Source organism: Symphalangus syndactylus, chromosome 22, assembly GCF_028878055.3.
Source record: "Symphalangus syndactylus isolate Jambi chromosome 22, NHGRI_mSymSyn1-v2.1_pri, whole genome shotgun sequence".
NCBI classification, from domain to species: Eukaryota; Metazoa; Chordata; class Mammalia; order Primates; family Hylobatidae; genus Symphalangus; species Symphalangus syndactylus.
In genome coordinates, this window is record NC_072444.2 from 73,824,085 (window position 1) to 73,844,261 (window position 20,177).

The 20,177-nt window shown below is 41.5% G+C and overlaps 1 protein-coding gene across 8 annotated transcripts in view; it reads left to right on the forward strand.

Moving 5' to 3' along the window:
* Nucleotides 1-20,177, forward strand: part of LYPD6B (LY6/PLAUR domain containing 6B) — a 195,946-nt gene that overhangs the window by 107,095 nt on the left and 68,674 nt on the right. For 4 of the 8 annotated variants that reach the window (XM_055261728.2, XM_055261729.2, XM_055261733.2 and 1 more), the window contains one exon: nucleotides 239-308. The exons of the other annotated variants lie outside the window; for them this stretch is intronic. In XM_055261728.2, coding sequence (XP_055117703.1) covers nucleotides 304-308 — 5 coding nt within the window. In that variant the 5' untranslated portion in view covers nucleotides 239-303. The remainder of the gene's footprint in view (nucleotides 1-238; nucleotides 309-20,177) is intronic. 8 annotated transcript variants of the gene reach the window in all.

Below are 20,177 nucleotides of genomic sequence, written 5' to 3' on the forward strand. Positions count from 1 at the left end.
TAAAAATGTGTATCCACTCCATCTATGTCCTGCCAAATCTTTCTACCCAAGGACAAGAGGCCGCTGTACAAAATCTGGTCTTTCTTGTACCTGGTTTGTGGTTAGGAAATGTTATTGAGCCTAAGGACCTCTCTATGATGTGTCCCCAGCCTAAAACCCCCTACTTACTTAAAATCCCTTTATCCCAAATGTCTACAATATCAGTCATAATGATACCTTTTCGTGTTCATTTGTTTAGATATGCCACACTACTGCCTGCTGTTGGCAACCCTCCTGGACTAGGCTGCCCCGTTAATCACACGGATGTTGTGAGTATTATGTTCACAAGTGGTGTAGAGAAGATATTTTTATTTAACTATAAATCCTCACCACATGAGCTACTCATGCTTAGCAAAAATATATTAAACATTTGTGATCTGGAGTTTCATTAATCTCAGGGATTACGCTGCTTGTTCATTGGTTAAATAATGTGGTTTCAGTATCTTCCCCTAATCATATTGACTTTTTATGAAAGAACTTTTGACACAAAGCTGTGTCTCAGAATGTTTTCACGTAAAGGTAGCTGCTGATCTTAATTTGCAATTGTGGATTCATTTCATCTTGTATGCTTTTATGTTATAGGTTTCTTAATGTTGCCAGCATGAAAGTGCTTCAGATGGCTTTGAGTCCTAATCTTGTGGTTCTGTTCACTGAAGATAAGCAGCAATTTTTTGATTATTTTATTTTCCTATGGATTGTCAATAGGTCTAAATAACCTCCTTAGTAGTACTGGCAGAACCAAGTAAAAAGACAAGGGATGAAAAAGAGGGAAGGAAAAAAAGGAAAGAGAGAGAAAGAGCGAGCAAATATGAGAAAGAGAAAGAGGAGGGAAAGAGGAAAGAGAGAATTGTCTTGGGAAGGTGATATAGGCCACTAATTACTTTAGAGCTGCAAGCCTCCTGCACAATAATTTATTTGTAAGCCCAGAGTTAGAAAGGGCACATCTTCAGAATCCCAAAAGAAAGTATATATGTGGGCCCGTGTGGTTGGTCAGCACCGCTTCTCTCCTCCCTAAGTTTAATGATCAAAGGATGAGAAAGTTGTCAGATCCCTTCCTGGACCTTAAGTCAGTCTCTTGTGTGACTGACTTGAAGAGTCACAATGAAAATTTCCCAACATAAAGCAAAGGACATCTGACCAGCAAAGTCTTTGGGAGCTAAAACAGAATGAGAGGCTAGAAAGAATTGATGATGAAAATACTTCTTTCAAAGAGAGAAACATCTTAGAAAAGTCCACAGAACCACAGAATCTTAGACAGCACTCTCAGGTGATCATTTTAGTCTTGTCATTTGTGCTTTATTTATGGAGAAACTGAGACTGGGAGAGGAGAAGAGACATGCCAAAGCTAACCCAGTATGGGGCTGAGCAAAGCCATGCATCCTGGGTCCATGCTTCCCTTTTTAAAAGAAACAATCATAGGCAAGTTAGGGCTGGTTGCATAGAATCAAATGAAACAGGGCAGACAGAATTTATTTCATTGAATGCTTAAAGAAGAGCCGTGCCTAGAATGAAGTTTATTTTTTTGAGGTTTTGAAAATGTAAATTTTCCAGGGCCATGCCAGATTCCCTGTGTGCCACAAACAGAAGCAGTATTCTATATGGAACTCAGGGAGCCTGGGACAGATTTACAGAGGGTTCGTGTAGAAATGGACTCACCTTTCATGTACCATGGTTTGGTTTCAGTTTGGGCAAAAGGAAAGGGACATAGAAAGGTCCAGAGGTTAATGACAAGTGGAACATGATTGCTTAGGTCCTTTCTCTAGGGAAGGGGTTAGATGCAGTTCGATTTCTCAATCTCTGGCAGCTCTTGTGGGTGCCGGGCCAAAGCCCAACATTTTGGCTCTCTCTCCTTTTCCACAGATGGAAGTGAAATGAACTCATTGGCAGCTACACACCGAGAAGGAGAAAGGCTTTGAAGCCTTTTTAGTGCTACTTAGCAAGCAGACGTACTGCTAAAGACTGGGGACAACTTATTTCCATTTTACAGATGTGAAGTTTGTTAACTGTGCTTGGCCCTACCCCATTAAATTAGCCTTCCACTCTTGGTAGCTTGTTGAATGAATTGCTAGGGCTCTGCTTCATTGCTGCCTGGCAGGCAGTTTAGTAGAACACTTTGATAGCAAGCATCAACACAGAATTCTGAGACTTAGAATGTTTCAAAGTCTGTCCAAAGCCCTCAGTTTCTGGGAACTGATGCTATTATTTATTTACTTATTTTAAAATTTTTTTCTATGGTGCATTTCATTGTAGCAACAGACCAAGAACAATTATGGATCAGGAACTGTAGTGCTTATTTAATTATATTTTAGAGTTTTGTTTTTACTAGGTTCTAGATCTCCAGTGAATTATGTGGCCCAAAGCCTCTCATTTCTATGTACATCTGGGTTGCCTTCCTCTTTAGCCAGACTTAAGATTTAAAGGGTCCCACAGACTCATATTCTCATATTCAGGAAATTGAATGTCTTTGGCTAGAGTGATTCTAAACTGCAAAGTAATCTTGGGAAACTGGGCCTCTGCAGTCAGTTTAGTGAGGTACTAAGACCCAGGAAAGATACTAAGGCTTTGTGGTCAGTTTAATGAGGTACTAAGACCCAGGAAGGGTACTAAGGCTCTGTGGTCAGTTTAATGAGGTACTAAGACTCAGGAAAGGTACTAAGGCTCTGTGATTAGTTTAATGAGATACTGAGACCCAGGAAAGTTACTAAGACCCAGTGGTTATCAATATAACGATATATTCATTAGTATCTTAGTACCTTTCCTTCCTCCCTGTCCTTTGACTTTAGGTGCTAGAAAGGGAGTCAGTATAGCCAGAGTAAATCTGTTTCACTTCAAGATCATAACTAGGCATTGCTATTGATTTATCCTCCCTTTGGGAATATCTTACAGAATAGTTTTGGGAACCATGCAGAGTTGGGCATCTTTCAAGAGTATCAGAACCACTAGGTCGAAATACATTCACGTGTTGGCCTGTAAGGTATAATCCTAGATGTATTACTGCAAGATTAGCAGAACTTCTTGGGGTACTTGCTTCAGTTGGCTTTGACTTTTTGTAGAGTCCTTTTCTTTGCTAGAATCAGGGAGAAGAGAAGGTTAGAGAATGTTCTTTCTACCTTCATTCAGTGTGCTTTTGTGTCAGTATGGAGATGCACAGGAGAATGTATGTGAGCTAAAAGAGTGAAATAAAGAAAATCCATTTAGCAAATATTTATTGAATGCCTACTTGGTGCTAGATGCTGTAGATACAATAGTGAAAAAACCATGGTTCCTGTTCTCTGGGGATATGTTATATTGAGGGGAGAGGAAAGATCGACAAGCAATATGTTTCTAGTGGTGGCAAGTGCTATGCAAAAACAAATGAAGGAAGGAAGGAAGGTTAGGAAGAAGGAAGGAAGAGTAAGCAAAGCAAGCCAGCAGGGAAGGGGGCTGGAGAATGCTGGCGGTATTAGTTTATGAAGTGTGGTTCTGAGAAGGGGACGTAGAACAGAGACCTGAAGAAAGGAGAGAGAGAGAGCCCTGTGTACTTGAGCTGGAGAAGGATCAGGCAGAGGGCTTAGTGGGATGGAGTCAGCTTCTCCCTCTGCTCTTCTCTGCAGTCACATCTTACTACCTTGGCTGCTTCTAATTTACAAGTTGGCTATTCTCATTTTAACCATAGTTTTATGAGGTGGCTGCTATAGAATTATGCCTAGATTGTACTTTATTAAAGCAGTTGTTGTTGTCAAGCACCAAATTCATTATATTTCAATTACATGGAATTCTGATTTTTTAGAAAGCCACAAAAAAGACTCCAGCCTACTAAACTCTTTATCGCTTCTAAGGTATCTGTAGGCCTGGAAAACTATTCCTTAGGGGATGGGAATGCTTACATAAATGTAGAGTTGTTTTACTGCCCCTGCGATTCAGATCACTAGAGAGTATTCATCTGAAATAAAAGTAGGTTTGCTTAAGATAGGTTTGAATCAATGATATAACTTGAAGTTATGCCAACAACCCCATTCTCTCACAGTATATGATGTGGCAGAGGGAAAAGTTGGTGTGGGAGGAGGCAAAGGAATGCAAGAGCTTTGCATTAGCCAAATTTGGAAGCAAGCCAGGATCCATCCTGAGACCACGTAGTCAATCTGGGTTGTCAATCACTGTCTACCAGCCCAGGGCTACTTGATCAAGATCTTTGGAATTGGTGTGCTGGAACAAAGAGTAGCACGGCATGCAAGGTTAAGAACATGCTATATTCATAAAATAATATTTTAAAACCAAAGTTATTTTAGAATCATGGGAAATATTTAAAGCAACCATCAACTCTTTGAAGATTACTTGTAGGGCCGGGCGCAGTGGCTTATGCCTGTAATCCCAGCACTTTGGGAGGCTGAGGCAGGTGGATCATTTGAGGTCAGGAGTTCAAGACCAGCCTGGCCAACATGGTGAAACCCCATCTCTACTAAAAATACAAAAATTAGCCGGGTGTGGTGATGCACACCTGTAATCCTAGCTACTTGGGAGGCTGAGACACGAGAATCGCTTAAACCCGGGAGACGGAGGTTGTAGTGAACCAAGATTGTCCCACTGCTCTCCAGCCTGGGTGACAGAGCAAGACTCTGTCTCAAAAAAAAAAAAAAAAAATTACTTGTAGTTGTGTCTGATTTTCCCAGGGTCCCTTTGTAATGTCAATTGTAAACTTTTTTTTTTTTGTAAGTTTTGAGAATTCCTTTAGGTTAAAAGGATATTGTTTAATGAGCTTTGTGTGCATATTTAAATATGTGTATGTATGAATAAAGAAATATGTATTTTTGGCCAGGCATGGTGACTCACGCTTGTAACCCCAGCACTTTGGAAGGCCAATGTGGGTGGATCACCTGAGGTCAGGAGATCGAGACCAGCCTGGCCAACATGGTGAAACCCCATCTCTACTAAAAATTCAAAAATAAGCCAGCGGTGGTGGCAGGCACCGGTAATCCCAGCTACTCAAGAGGCTGAAGCAGGATAATTGCTTGAACCTGGGAGGCGGAGCCTGCTGTGAGCCAAGATCGTGCCACTGCACTCCAGCCTGGGCAACAGAGTGAGACCCTGTCTCAAAAAAAAAAAAAAAGTGTGTTTTTTTCCAAACTATTTCTATGGAGGTTCAAAATATTTTTAAAGAAAGAATTAAGAAACCTCAGAAATCAATGAGAGATACTTTACTAAGAACCAGAGCTGATATCTTATGTCACATTAAGGGGACATTTTCCTTGATTCTCCCTGCCATCCCTCCCCACCCCAGGCTGGAAGTGGTACCCTTTCTTTGTGTTCCCAGAGTATCCCAAGAATGCCTAATCGTAGTCATCGCTACCTGCTAATTCATATCTTTCCATGGCTTTCTGGAGGGCTGACACTGTGTCCTTGAGCTTAAAATTACCAGCAGTTTGCATGGGGGCTGACATGTAATAGGGGCTCCATATATGTTTATTGACTACATAGAAGATTGAATTAGTTATTAAGATTTATATCTTATTCAGAACATTCTGGCAACCAAAGCAAAAAGAAAAATGTATTAGTTTCACAGTTTCATATGCATTTAAGTCTAAACAGAGCATTACTTCAGAAGTTACATCTTTCTCCCCTTGGTGCTAAGTGCCTAAAAGTATTTATCTGATGGAACAGTGAGTTTCATAAGAAACATTATTTTCAATATTTCATAAGCTACCAGTGCCCTGGACTAAATGAAAGAATTGCCATGGCTTTTGGTAGAACCTTACAGCCAGAGGCCAACTCCAGCATCCAGAGATTCCGAGTCTTCATTAGCTTCTTAGCAGATTCACTGTTACGACATCTCATTCCCAGATGGCAGTGGGTCACGAGCCATCTTATTTTATGCCACTGGATTTTATTTTCATGATTGCAACTATCTAATAGATATTCTACTGAAAGATTTTACTGTGTTCATAGGCTGAAGCATTAAGTGAAGTGTGTGAATTAAGGAAAAACATCCAATAGAAAACAAATTGTAAGGGTGCTGCAGTTAGTTTAGAAGGATATGGCTCCTCCAAATTCTGCAGAGGCATTTGTCCTTGCTGACTTATAAGCTTTGTGAGAAAATAATTATTTTGTGAAAAAAAATGTGAATACTGGTCAAAGCAAGCTAATGAATATTGGCCTAATTAAAAAATGTTTTTAGGCAGCTTATTCTATGAAGAGGGCACAGTGCTAAGGAGTACAAAGATGTAGTTGCTGAAGGAAAGAAGATTGATTGATTTTTGCTGTGTATATATGGGCCAAGACAGAGAAAGAGGACAGAGAGGAAAATTAAAAATCCTTTGATGCAGCAACAATAATTCTTCATTTAAATGTTTTGGATGGATGCATTTCCTTTTAAGTTGGATAACAAATTAGTAGAGAAAGGCAGTGAGTAGTTGTGTTCTGAATCCCAAGGCAGTCTAAGGAGAGAGTGAAGGCAGCAGACATTTATTGAGCATCTGCTATATTCTAGGCATTGTGTAAAGGACTTTAGATATTGTTTTTCTTTGAACTCTTATAGTAATCCTGTGAGTCAAAGAGGGGGAACTGGATGAGTGAGGTTAATTAAATTGTTGAGATCGTGCAGTTAGTGTATATATCAAAGCCATGACTGAATCCACTTAAGTGTGTTCCAAAGCTCAGGCTGTTATTATTTTGTTTTTAAGACACTCCGTGGTTTCCCATTTGCAAGTAAGGGGCCCACAGGAGCTTCAGAGAGATTGCAGAGGGTTCATTTAAGGGCATATCTGGCTTATCTATGCATAAGAAAATATGTATCTCTGAAATTATATGTATGTCTCTATTTCAAAAACATGTAGGCATTTCAAAATTTACCAATTAAAATTTTATTCGAAAACATTTTGTCTGGAATATAAATTCAACAAGAGCAGAGATTTTTGTATATTTTATGAGATATAACTCATGTGTTTAGACCCATGCTCAGCATAGCAGATGCTCAATAAATATTTGTGCATGCAAGAGTGAAACAATCATTATAGTTCTTTAAATATGCCAGGGCTTATTTAATCAAATTTTTGTTAGTAGACATTTAGATTGTTTTCATTTTTCCTTTCATAAACAACACATCTGTACTATAAATAAGTCTCTATACATATATCTTTGCACCTTACAAAGAAATATTCTATTATTTCATTGTAATAGATCACTGGAAGTAAACTTGCTGGGTCAAAGGAATACATATTTTAAATTTTAATACAATCTTTCTGGGGCAATTTGGTATGATGTATCAATGCCATTACCTCTAATACCATGTAAAATTATCTGTTTCACGTCAACCTGGCTGACATTAGGAGTTAATCTTTTCACTCTTTATAAAGTATCATTAAATTCCAAAATTCAGAAGGCTTATTGCTTCCTCCAAGTTTCTATTTATCCTGCTTAGAAGCTAGCGTAATATCCTGTGGCTTCTTTCCTCCTGAGTTGAAAGAGTTTGTGTGATGACATTATTCAATGAAATTACTTTTTTAAAAAACACAAATTATGTTCTCTTTTCTACTCTCTGAACTCCTGTTTGAATATATGGATTCAGACTCTTGTCATTGGTGAATATGAACCTAGGGAGGGAAAGGAAGTCTGGAATTAGTTGCACATTATTAGCAGGTGGAATCTGACCACTTGCCGAGGAACAATTTATATATTGCTGCACTCCGTGTGATTTCTTGTTCCAGGCCCAACCAGTTTGAATGAATGTGACTCCATAGTATGTTCATGTTGGCTGTTAAAGATGCAGAGAAGAAGCTACTGATTTTTATCTTTGCCACATAAGCAGGTGCAGTTGTGGATGGGAAAATCCACGTGTGACCAACAGATCCTTCCACCTAGCAAATAAAGAAAAGGGCACTGGCCTTTTGCATGGGTTTTCAGCAGAGGAGGTTTTCTTTTTTTAAGTAGACACAGGGTCTTGCTCTGTAACCCAGGCTGGAGTGCAGTGGTATGATTATAGCTCACTGTATCATCGAACTCCTGGGCTCAAGCAATCCTGTCACCTCAGGCTCCCAAGTGGCTAAGACTACAGGTGTGTGTACCACACTCGGCCCATTTTTAATATTTTTGTAGAGACAGAGCCTTGCTATATTACCCAGGCTAGTCTTGAACTCCTGAACTCCTGCCTCAAGCAATCCTCCTACCTTGGCCACCCAAAGTGCTGGGATTACACAGGTGTGAGCCACCGCACATGGCCATCAGCAGAGGACTTTAAGAACACACAGAAGCATATGTTCAGCATTCTCCAAAACAATTTTGGCAGTGTTATATTTTCTAAAGTAATGTTCTCTTCTGTCTTATGCACATGAAAACTACGTGAACTGGTATATTCCTCTTGCTGTTTACTAGGAAGTTCAGAACCAAATGTAAATCTTAATAACTCATTCATTCATTTATTCAATAAGGATACATGGAAACCCTATGACATGTAGCACCGTGAAGTGCTGGCAGTCCTGAACTCCAGGCCACAGTGTCAGCCTTCCAGCAGGGTGGTTCGAGTTCCAACTCGGGAAGGAATGGTTTATTGCCTCCTGGAGCCCCTATGCTTTGGATGCTTGCCCTGGAAGGGGAGAGCATGGCTTTTCCCATGAAACATAACCTGTTCTCCACTAAGCTTATTAGCAGTAGAAAGAGGGCAGCTCATTTTCCTCTCAGGTGTCGTCAAAGGCTGCTGTTGTCCAAGGGTGAAGGGCCCTTGGTAGCTTGATTAGCACACAGCCTGGCCTGTGCTGATTTTCAGATGGAGACCATCAGATATAATCTGCCGCTTCATTAGGTTGACACTCTTCCTGCCCCCTCTTGTAATAATGTCACCAGAGCACTTAATAATTTTAGGTAAATGCTGTAAGCATACACTTCATAGGCACCCTAGGGTCGGCGGTGACAGATGCTAGCAAGGCAGATCTTTTCTCATTCCCTGCACTGTTTAAAATACAACAAGCAAAGAGGTATCATAATGGGGAAAGTTTAAGTATTAGAGGAGCAGAACTTACAGCAACATAACTACTTTAAACAAATATCTTATTCAAATTTGCCGTGTTTCAAGATCGAGGGGGCCGTGAAATAAATTGGATGATTATTACAGACTTAAAGAAGAGAACTTGTTTATCTTAGAGAAGAGAAGGCAGAGAGAGGCCCTTAAGTATTTGAAGATAGGTAATATAGATGATAGTTGTGAACTCCTCCATTTCCCATGAAAATTGGAGACATATAAGTCTTACATTGGTTCAAGAAGGAATTAGGTTAGACTATAAGAAGAACTTCCTAGGCACTGGAAAAGCCCATGGGTGGGAAGAAGAGAAGACTCACCTCTTTTTAAAATTTCTTGCTTCCTTCCTTTTTTGTTGTTGTGTGGGGGTGGATTTTTTTTTCTTTACTGGAACTGAATTCCAGAAGTAATTTATTGGCCTGACACCAGGCTGTATATAAATTCACAAACGTATGTAACCTGCTCCCAGAGGACCATGTACATGTGGGAGGGATCAGACAGATTGTTCCATATTTCCTGGGTGACAGGCTGTGGTGGGAAAGGGCTGGGGACCCTGAGTGTTTTGCTTGTAGCCTACACCTAATGCCATCTTTTCTCGGTCAGTGCTGGTGACACCAAGGCAATGAGCGAGCTTGTGGTTCAGTGCTTTGCATGATGTGGGGCCCCCTTAAAGAACCAAAGTGTGGAGAGTGCCGTCAGGGCAGGGTTGCTGGGAAGTGGCAGGGCGAGGAGACTTCCTTCTGTCACCATGATTCCCTCACATAGGTTAGTGCTAAGCGCGGTCCAGAGAAGGTAAATGGGAGAAGTCTCATAAAGAGTTGAACTTGTAGGAATCAGGAGCGCCTGTTCAGGGCATGGCAACTGAATCCTTGATCCTCGGGGAGTTAGCTAGATCCGACTCACACCTGCTGCACGATGAGGGCCAATGTCCCTCCCACACTCTTAGATTCAAATAATTTCTTTAAGCTCATCCTTGCATTTAGAATGCCAGTACTTTTGTAGCATTGGTGTTGTATTCCCCGCACTGGCTGAAAGAAGGTTTTCCCTCACTTTTATGATTGGGTGACCAAGGAAATAAATGCCTGGTGAATTTCCACAAAATCCAGCATCGTGGCATAAATTCTTTCTCTCCATCCTTGAATTTTCTTTCTCCAGAGAAAACTTTTCTCCATTTCTCCCATCTTTGATCATTAGTTAGGCATAAAAGGAGAGAGGAAGCTGCAGTTTGCAAAAATAAACACTTTAGAAGGGGTTTGGCCAAAACATAAAGACAACAATGTTTAGATTTCCCATCTGCAAATTTTATGATAGAGGCACATATTTATTTGGTGCCTACTGTGTGCTATAAGTACTGATAGATAACAGTAAAAAAAAGTCCCTGTCCTCATGGAGCTTACCTTCTAATGTGAGAGGCCAACAAAAATCATCAGGTGGTGGTAACTAAAACCAGGTAAGGAAACAGAGAATTTTTTTTAGATAAGCTGGTCAGGGCAGGCTTTTGTGACGAAGTGACATTTGGGCAGAGAGCTGAGTGAATGCAGGGAGTAAGCCATGTGACTGTCTGGGGCAGAGCATTCCAGGAAATGGAAACCATGTGTGCAAAGGTCCTGAGGCAGGGCCACAATTGTACTTGGTGCATCCACATGGAGTACAGGGGGGAGAGAAATCAGGGAGGTAGCCTGATTTAAAGTTGTCTGGTGTGTCTTTTCATCTTCTGTATTTTTTTATATATTTTCTATCATTTTGTTCTGTTATTCTGGAAATGTCATTAGGAATTACATAGCAATGAATCAGATTTGTAAAGCCATTCAACATTTTGCATTCCAAGTGAATTTAATGTGTCCATAGTTTCTGAATTACTGATATATTGAATTTATTTCTGCCATGTTTTGTTGTATTTGTTATATGAAATCTTTCTTACTTTTTTCTTTTTATTTACTATTAAAAAAATTCCAACCTTCTGTTGGATTATCAAGTTTTCTCTTATTCTTCTTTTACCCCCTGTACCTAATTGGAAGCTGTATTAATTTTAATTTCCCAGGGCAACTATAACAAAGTAATACAAGCTGGATGGCTCAGAACAATAGAAATTTATTGTCTTATAGTCCTGGAGGTTAGAAGTCTGAAATCAAGGTGTCAGCAAGGCCATGCTTCCTCTAAGATCTGTAGAGAAATCTTTCTTCTCCTCTTTCTAGCTTCTGGTGGCTTGCTGGCAGTCTTTGGTGTTCCCTGGTTTGCAGCTGCATAACTTGAGTCTTGTCTGCACAGTGAGTTAGTAGCTGCTGGAGAGAAAATAGTATTAATTTGGAATTCTCACAACCTGTACGGTTATAACAGTTAACTGATAACATCGAGACTTGGTCTGCTATCATTTACCTTATGGATTCCTGTATATGCACCCCTGCCCATGCTGCATATTAGAAACTTCTGCTCAGCTTTTAAAAAATACTAGTGTTCTGGCCAACTTCACTAAAGACCAGTTAAATTCGAATCTTGGTTGGCGTGGCTCTGGGCATTGGCGTTTATTAAAAGCTGCCTGGGTGATTTCATCGCACAGCCAGGGTGCAGACCCATTGTGGAGAGACAATCTGGACAAATGTGTATTAAGCACCAGCTGAGTGCAGCCAGCCCTGCACTGGGCTTGGGAGGCGCACCTTAAGAAGACCCATGGAGCGGCCATCTTGCTTTTTCCAGGAACGGAGTCCTGTAGCATTTACTGAGGGTCTTACACCAGGGGCTCGGTTAATATTTGTTAATTGGTTGATTGAATCACAGATCACTGATAAGGGGCCTGGGATATGAGTGAAAGAAGTTTTGAGTGAGAAGGGAATTGGAGAGTGCCAGCCAAGTATTAAATTAGGGGAACAGGACAGGAGATACCGCATCCCTAAAATGCAAACCTTGTTTTTGCCACTTTCTTTTGTGTGTGTTGTATATAATGCTTATCAACCTCTCCCCCCATAGACAACTTTTTCTTATCTCCTGTCTTTAAAAAAATGTTTTAATTTTAGAGACAGGGTCTCACTATTTTGCCCAGGCTGGCCTTGAACTCCTGGGCTCAAGTGATCCTCCTATCTTAGCCCCGCGAGCAGCTGGGACTACAAGTGCATGCCACTACACCCAGTTTCCTGCCCTCTTGAACTAAGTATTTTTTTAATCGACTTTTTCCTTCTTCATCTGATTACAAGCTACATATCTTAATTGTATTCTTTAGGGAGTAACTTTCATTTTAGAAATTAATAAACTTTTTACTTTAGAATAGTTATAGATGTATGGAAAAGTTGAAAAGATAGTACAAAGAGTTCACATATACCCCACACTCAGTTTCTGCTATTATTCACATCTTACATCAGTTTGGTACATTTTTTACAATTAATGAGACAATAATGATACATTATTATTAGTTAACATGCACAATCATTCAGATTTCCTTAGTTCTTTTCCTTTTGTCCGTTATCGCTCTCACGATCCCATCTATGATATTACATGTATGCACTACACTTTTAAAAATATGCATACATCCATTTATTTCCCAGCAAAGTTTAACTTAATTGGTAGCTTTCTATTTGTATAAGATGAGACCGTTAACACACTCTAATTCTCCTTTGTTTTTCCATCTCAACTTCTTGGCTCGTTGTATGTAAATTTTGGTTCCAACTTTTTTTTTTTAAGACAATGAGTTTATGATCCGGGCAGGGACCTTTGGTGAGAAATGGCAGTTCTTCTTGGTCTTCCTATGCTGAGGATGTGAGAGAAAACTACAAGTCTACACCGTGTTTTGACTATACCATTTGAAACGTTTAGAAATTTGTGTTCTAACATTGCAACGTGATGCAAAAAAAAAAAAAATAAATAAATCACACCACTGTCACCCTAAAACAATGACAAGGGAAATTAGCTCTGGGTGACGATAACTTGTCTTATCAATCTCAGCAAATCTTTCCTTCCAATTGTCTTTTCTGAGGAGCATAAAGACAGAATCATCACGAGATGCAGTAAATAACCCCCACAGAGTTTAATTGTTTTTAAATTGCAATTATAACTAATTAAATGCTAAGATGTGAACAGCTGCACAAGAATATTTAACAGATTTCTTGGCATCATCCCCACTTTTAATATTACTTTTAAAAGGCTAGCTATGGAAATAAGTAGCGAGTGGTTATTTTATGCTTTTCACATCAGAAACTGAAAAAAACAACCTGAAAATTTGCAAAGAAAGGATTCTGTGGTTTTTCTAAGTCTCTCAAGCCAGTGGACAGCCACAGCACTCAGCATAATTGGGTAAGTGTGGTCAGCAAGTCTTAGAGATGAGATGAGATCAGTTCAAACTGCATGATAAGGGAGGTCTTTGTGGCAGATTCTTTCATCTAACATACATATATTAAGCTTTGACTGTGTACTCATCACTGTGTTAGAACTGGGGTCCCAGGGTGAAATAAATGATGACTTCTGCCTCAGAGGAGCTTGTAGTATGATGGCGGAGATGGTCTGGTTCATCAGTGGCTTCAGCTTAATGCAGAGGATGGCAAACTATGGCCTGAAGCCAGCCTGCCAGTTTCTGTATGGCCTACGAGCTCAGAATGATTTGTATGAAGAAAAAAGAAAACAAGAATGGGGGTGGGGTCTTTGGGCACTGACTTTTTTGGCATTTCTCTCCAAAGTGGAGCCTCTATCTGGCCCTTTAGATGAAAGACTAGTTTGTTTGTTTGTTTGTTTGTTTGTTTGTTTGTTTTTGTTTGTTTTCAAGACAGAGTCTCCCCCTGTCACCCAGGCTGGAGGGCAGTGGCGTGATCTTGGCTCACTGCACTTTCCACCTCCCATGTTCAAGCGATTCTCCTGCCTCAGCCTCCCAAATAGCTGGGATTACAGGCACCCGCCACCACGCCTGGCTAATTTTTGTATTTTTTGTACAGACGAGGTTTCACCATGTTGGCCCTACTGGTTTTGAACTCCTGGGCTCAAGTGATCCGCGCGCCTCGGCCTCCCAAAGTGCTGGGATTACAAGCATGAGCCATGGCGCCCAGCCAAGACTAGTAGTATTTTATAAGTAAGAATCACAGCATACTCATGAGGCTAGGACAGCAAAACCTTACCAGGGAAATCAGAGAAGTCACCCCCAGAAGAGGAGATACTATAGGAACAAACATTTAATGGCTTTTCCACTTGACGTGCCTTCAAATACACCAACTTTCACATCTTCCACCCTTGATTTGTATTGAATTTGTTCTTTCCACTGTTCCTTATGAAACGTGATGTCAACTGCTCTACTTGTCACTGCCCATTGATTGTGTTTCTTACTATGAAATCTACGGATGGGGCTTCAGAGGTCCTGAGAACCCCCTAAACTGAGAGTGTACAGATGCATATGAGCATTTTTATTTTTATTTTTATTTTTATTTTTGAGACGGAGTCTTGCTCTGTCCCCCAGGCTGGAGTGCAGTGGCGCGATCTCGGCTCACTGCAAGCTCCGCCTCCTGGGTTCACGCCATTCTCCTGCCTCAGCCTCCCGAGTAGCTGGGACTACAGGTGCCTGCCAACACATCCGGCTAATTTTTTGTATTTTTAGTAGAGACGGGGTTTCACCGTGTTAGCCAGGATGGTCTCGATCTCCTGACCTCGTGATCCGCCCGCCTCGGCCTCCCAAAGTGCTAGGATTACAGGCTTGAGCCACCGCGCCCGGCGCATATGTGCATTTTTTCTGGGAAGAGGGGTTCATAGCCTCCATCAGATTCTTTAAGTGGTCCGTCATTTGAAAATGTTGAGAAATGCAGTTTTAAATTAGGCTTCCTGGAATTAAAATCAGTACCACTGATGGTGGGTTCTGACTAGAGCAAATTCAAGCAGAGGGATTATGAGTTTCCTTCTGTTAGTCCAGGTCAAGTTTCCAATAGCTTCATCCATTCACAGCATATTTAGAGAGAAACCCTTCTCAAACTACTAGATTGTGTGCTTGGACGATACATGCAGTTGCGCTCTTGAGGGGACCTGGGATATTAGAGGATATTTGCCTGGATGCTCAAGAGAGCAGAGTCTGAGAAAAAGGTTAAGATGCTAACATTTTACTTGGAAGACACAAGCCCAGGGGGCGAGAGTGAGGGAAAACAGAAGTGAGACAGGGGAAGATACAGTGAACACACTGGGATGCTTTATTGTGCTGACTGATGCCTTCAAGCAAGCCTGAAGAACCACATCTGTCTCTTCTGCAACTAATGCAGGAGGGTCACAAGGAAGGGCCACATGGGCTGAAACAGCCCATAGAAGAGAGAAAGAGGGGTGGATGGATCTGCCAGCCTCCCTCCCTTCTCCCTTTTAACATCAGCAAAATTTTGTCCCATGAGCAGCTAATACTACTTCACTTGAAGTTGGCACCCTCCACCCCTCAGAGACTTCTCAGGAAGCTCCGTGGTGTGGTATTCTGATCAATGCAAAACAGAGTGGTGACCCAGTGAAAGTGAGGGTGCCAATCAAAAGAAAGAGAAATAAAAGCAATGCTTTAAGGAATCTGGGAAGGTGCACAAGGTTTGTTCCTCGTAGTAGGGGAGGCAGCAGACCTCTGAAGAAACAACAGGCGACAGTTGGGAGAAAGGAACTTCTGGGCAGAGGAAACACGTGACCGGAGGTGAAAACTGGAGAAGATAAGGTGTGCAAACTAGGGCAGGGAAGAAGACAGTTCTGCTGAGATGGCGTATTCATGCCTCCATCTGCATGTCCATCTGTTATTAATTAAGCCTCTATTCTGTGCCAATGACGCTATGAGTGAACAAAAACAGAAATGGTCCTACCCTCGCAGAGCTTACAGTGCAAGAGACAGATATTAATCATGTGATTATACAAGCACGTGCAAAATTGCAATGACGTGGCGTGCTCATGGGAGAATGAAGAGTGGACTGTTCTGTGAACCTTTATTAGGTGGAGTTAATCATGGCGAGAGAGGTCAGGCTCTCCAGGCTGAGTGGTGCATGCACGGAGATAGAAAGGAAGACTAAGAGTTAATAACAAGTGAAAGGGAGGACGGGGCACTGTAGGGGGGGATGCCACATCCAGAGGCTCTGCGGAAGGATGGAACATGGCAAATATGAACCTCAGAAAGAAGACCGTGTGGCCAGAGCCAACAGAGGATGAGGGAGAATGGCGGGATGGGAGGTAGGCAGCAGGGCCAGGCCACGCCAGGCTGTGCGAAAGGAGTTTGCATTTGTCTGAGAAGCAGTGGGAGCCTTTGGATGCATTTATGTAGATAAGTATTATAATCAGGTTAGGGGTAATTTGGGAAGGCCCAGTAAAGAGAACCCCTAGATATTAAAGACCCTCTCAGTTTAGACAGTCTTGGCCGAATTATGGCTATTGGGGGCCACTCCTCCGAGACCCCAAATATTAACAAACCCAAGGATGTATGAAGGAAAAGCAACTCCAGGAAAATTCTGATAGTAACAAACGATAGGCATTGGAGACTTTAGGGCCGGTAGCTGTGGAATTAGAAGACCCTTGTGCTTACCTGCTGGAACATATTTCAAACACTGTAGAATCTTCTATCAATTATTATTATTTTTTATTTCTTCACAACACTGTCAGGTAGGGCACAAGAAACTCGAGGTGTACACATGGAAAGTTCTAGAATTGAATCAGGAATACAAGCACCCTCCTGAGGCCTCATCCCTCCAGTGGGATTGCTGGGGATGGTCAGGTGAAGGGCTCCTCCCACACCGTCTGAGACTCCAGGGTGGAGAAGCACAAACCCAGCTTCTCAGTGGTTCCCAGAGCGTTGACTCAGATTCTCTTTGAGCCTTGCTTTGCCCAAGGCCCTGATGCCTACTCTGCTTCCAGGAGGCTTGGGGGTAGCTGTGTGGCCCCAAACTCTGCATGTTCAAAAGAAAACAAAAACAAAACAAAAAACGAAGCAGAAACCCATGGTGAAGCAATTTGAGGAGGAAGAGCTACAATCCACCTACTAATTTACCTTTAACTTGTGATAAAGATGGTAACCCAAGCCATTAATCCAGGGGAGGGTATCTCTGAAGGACAGGCTTTTCTGCCTCTTGAAAAGCTTTGAGAGGAATTTATTTTTTGTCTTTTTTTTTTTTGGTCTTTTTTTTTTTTTTTTTTTCTTTTTCGGGAGAACAGGGTCTCGCTATATTGCCCAGGCAGGTCTCGAACTCCTGGGCTCAAGCTATCCTCCCACCTCTTGCCTCCCTGAGTGCTGGGATTACAGGCGTGAGCCACAATGAATTCTTATCTGATAGGGATTTATTTGTGTATTGTGACTACCTCCAGTCAGATCATACTGTGTGATGCTTTGTTTGAGGGTTTGTTTGTTTGTTTGTGGGTTTTTTTTTTTTTTTTTGAGACGGCCTCACCTCGCTCTGTCACACAGGCTAGAGTGCAGTGGCACAGTCTCAGTTCACTGCAGCCTCTACCTTCCAGGTTCAAGTGATTCTCCCCCTGCAGCCTCCGGAGTAGCTGGGATTACAGACGAGCACCACCACGCCCGGCTAATTTTTGTATTTTTAGTAGAGAGGGGGTTTTACCATGTTGGCCAGGCTGGTCTTGAACTCCTGACCACAGGTGATCCACTCATCTTGGCCTCCCAAAGTGCTGGGATTATAGGTGTGAGCCACCGCGCCCAGCCTTGTGTGATGCTTTGGTGTGACTACAAGAAGCTTCAAGATTGAGTAGGGCAGCCTTGGCTGATTGGCTGATTGCAAATTTATGCACATGGGCCTGTGTGTGTGTGTGTGTGTGTGTGTGTCCGTGTTGTGTGTGTGTGTGTGTGGTGTTTTGAGTGTGTGTGTATGTGTATAGTCAGAGATGATGGTAGTCATGTGTTCTGAGCTATGGGTAGTTTCCATTCTTCTTCTGTTTTCAGGATATTTCAAGATGGCTTAAGGAGCAAATTTCTCTTGACCCGTTTGTCTGTCAATTCAGTACACAATCAGGCAAAGGAAATAATCTCTATGCAATATTCCAGTGCCTCCCGTTCAATGGAATGCCTTGCATTTCCTTTCTGAATTGAGCAGCTGCATGTGAAAATTGATTTAACATGTCAAATCTTGGATATTTCTTCTAAAAGCTTTTAGGTGAACCCTTGCTTAGTAATTCTAAACTGTGTTACATCTTCCCAGGGAAAAGAAATGCAAGACTTCACAGTTGGATTTGGACAAATTGGAGGCTTTTAGGAAAGTCATAAAAGTGATTAAGGGCTGGAGGGAGTGACTGAAAAGAGATTAAAGGAGTGAAATTCGGATCTTTGCCAAACTACAGGCGTTGGGGAAGCAGAGGGCAAAACGCTTAGAAGATGATAAAATGTTGGGGAAGGAAGAGGGGCTGTTTCAAGGCTCTTAACCTCTTTTTGGCTCATGAACCTTTTGCAAATTCATAATAGCTCTGAACCATCTCCTTAGAGGGATGTCCAGGCTCATACATTTTTGGCCTGTCTCTTTTCTCACTCTAGTTTCCAGACATGTGGTGTTATCATGTAAGTCAGAAATGGCCAGCCCTTTTGGTTTTTCAGTAGAAGTTAGAAATATAGACTTTAGTGTAAATTTTTCCGTTTAAAAAACTGTGCTGGCCAAATTAAACCCCTCTCTGTGCCCTCTAGATTGCCAGTTTGCCTTCTCTTGTTTAGGGCAGTGCTGAGGAAGGCTGGATGCAATGGCTCACAGGTGTGACAAGAGTGCTTGGCTGACTGCAAAGAGTAGGATTATGGGACAGTGGACGAACAAGTGTTTTACAGACTTCTACAGCCTGCAGTCTTATTGAGCAAACAGTAGCTGCAACACCGAATCAAATATATAACTGGAAATGATGCTAAGTGCCGTGAAGAGGTGGCGAGTGCCGTGTATGAGGGAGAGTACCCAGGGAACTAACCGAAGCAGAAGGGGGCATGGAAAGACCTCTAAGAAAGCAGCTAACCTGAAACCTGAAGGATACGTTGACAAGGGATGCAGGGAGGAAGAACATTCCAGGCATTTGGAGTTAAGCAAGAATGACCACAGGTCTATTAGGTTGATGAAAAAATAATTGCAGTTTTCGCCATTAAAAGTAATGGCGAAAACTGCAGTTACTTTTGCACCAGCCTAATAGAAAGAACTTGAACATTTATGTGTCTTCACATGTTATTTTCCTCATTTACAGGTAAAAACAGAGCCCAAACCAAGAAACTAAGCTCTCTAGAAAGATTTCCAAGAGTTAATTTTGTGTGATTTTGTATGCTATGTTTCTTTCATTCATAGTTTATTGAGCATAAATTAGTCTCCTCCTGTACTGAAATCCCACACACACACACACGCACACCCCTATGTCCTGTCTGCATAGTAATTGCTGGCCCTATTCATCTTAGCTGATTTTTCAAACATTCAACTTACATTTTTAAAATAACTACTGAATGCAAATCCCTGTAAAAGGTACAAAGGAAGTACCTGCCTTTGAGGAATTTATATTCCAAGCGGCCAGGGAAGACTTCTGCACAAGAAACAAGAATGTATCACATGCACCATAATGTGGGCTCCTTGATTAATTTCTTTTCTCACCCTCCCCGACCCTGCTTCATTCCCTGTGTATAACCTCCCCTACTTCTAACTGTAGAAGAAAGAATATCTTGAACTTTCCTTCATATCGTCTATCCTCAGAAAGTATCCATGAATCAATCCTTCCCCATTCTTTATCTCCATGCAACCTCTAAAGGGCATATAATAGAAGCCTTGTGATCCACATCCTTTATTTAGTCCTGCTCTGTAGAGACCACCTTCCTTTATTGTTGCAGCTGTTTCTTTTGGTGTTGACCTCTGCATTTCTAAATAACATGTGTATACCACTCTTTCTTGTCTTATCAGTTTGGGATGTTATCTATGACCTTGTGTTATATCAAAAGGCTGTAGTTAAATTAGTGGTAACAATTGACATTATTATAATTCTGCAATTTTGTCATTGCTTGCCCAACATGTACTGTGATCACCTATTCCCTTTCTTGTATATCTTCTCACTTTATCTAGAGGTTATTATTGACTGAGCATATGTAAACCTCATTGCTATAAGCAGCTTGGAGCCCTGAGTCCTCTTGCGTTAATGTGGATGGGTTGCTCTGTATGCTTGGTGTGGAGCTGTTGTATTGCTATTTCCCTTTGTAGTGGTTCTTTGTTCTGATATTCTTGTTTTCTGAATC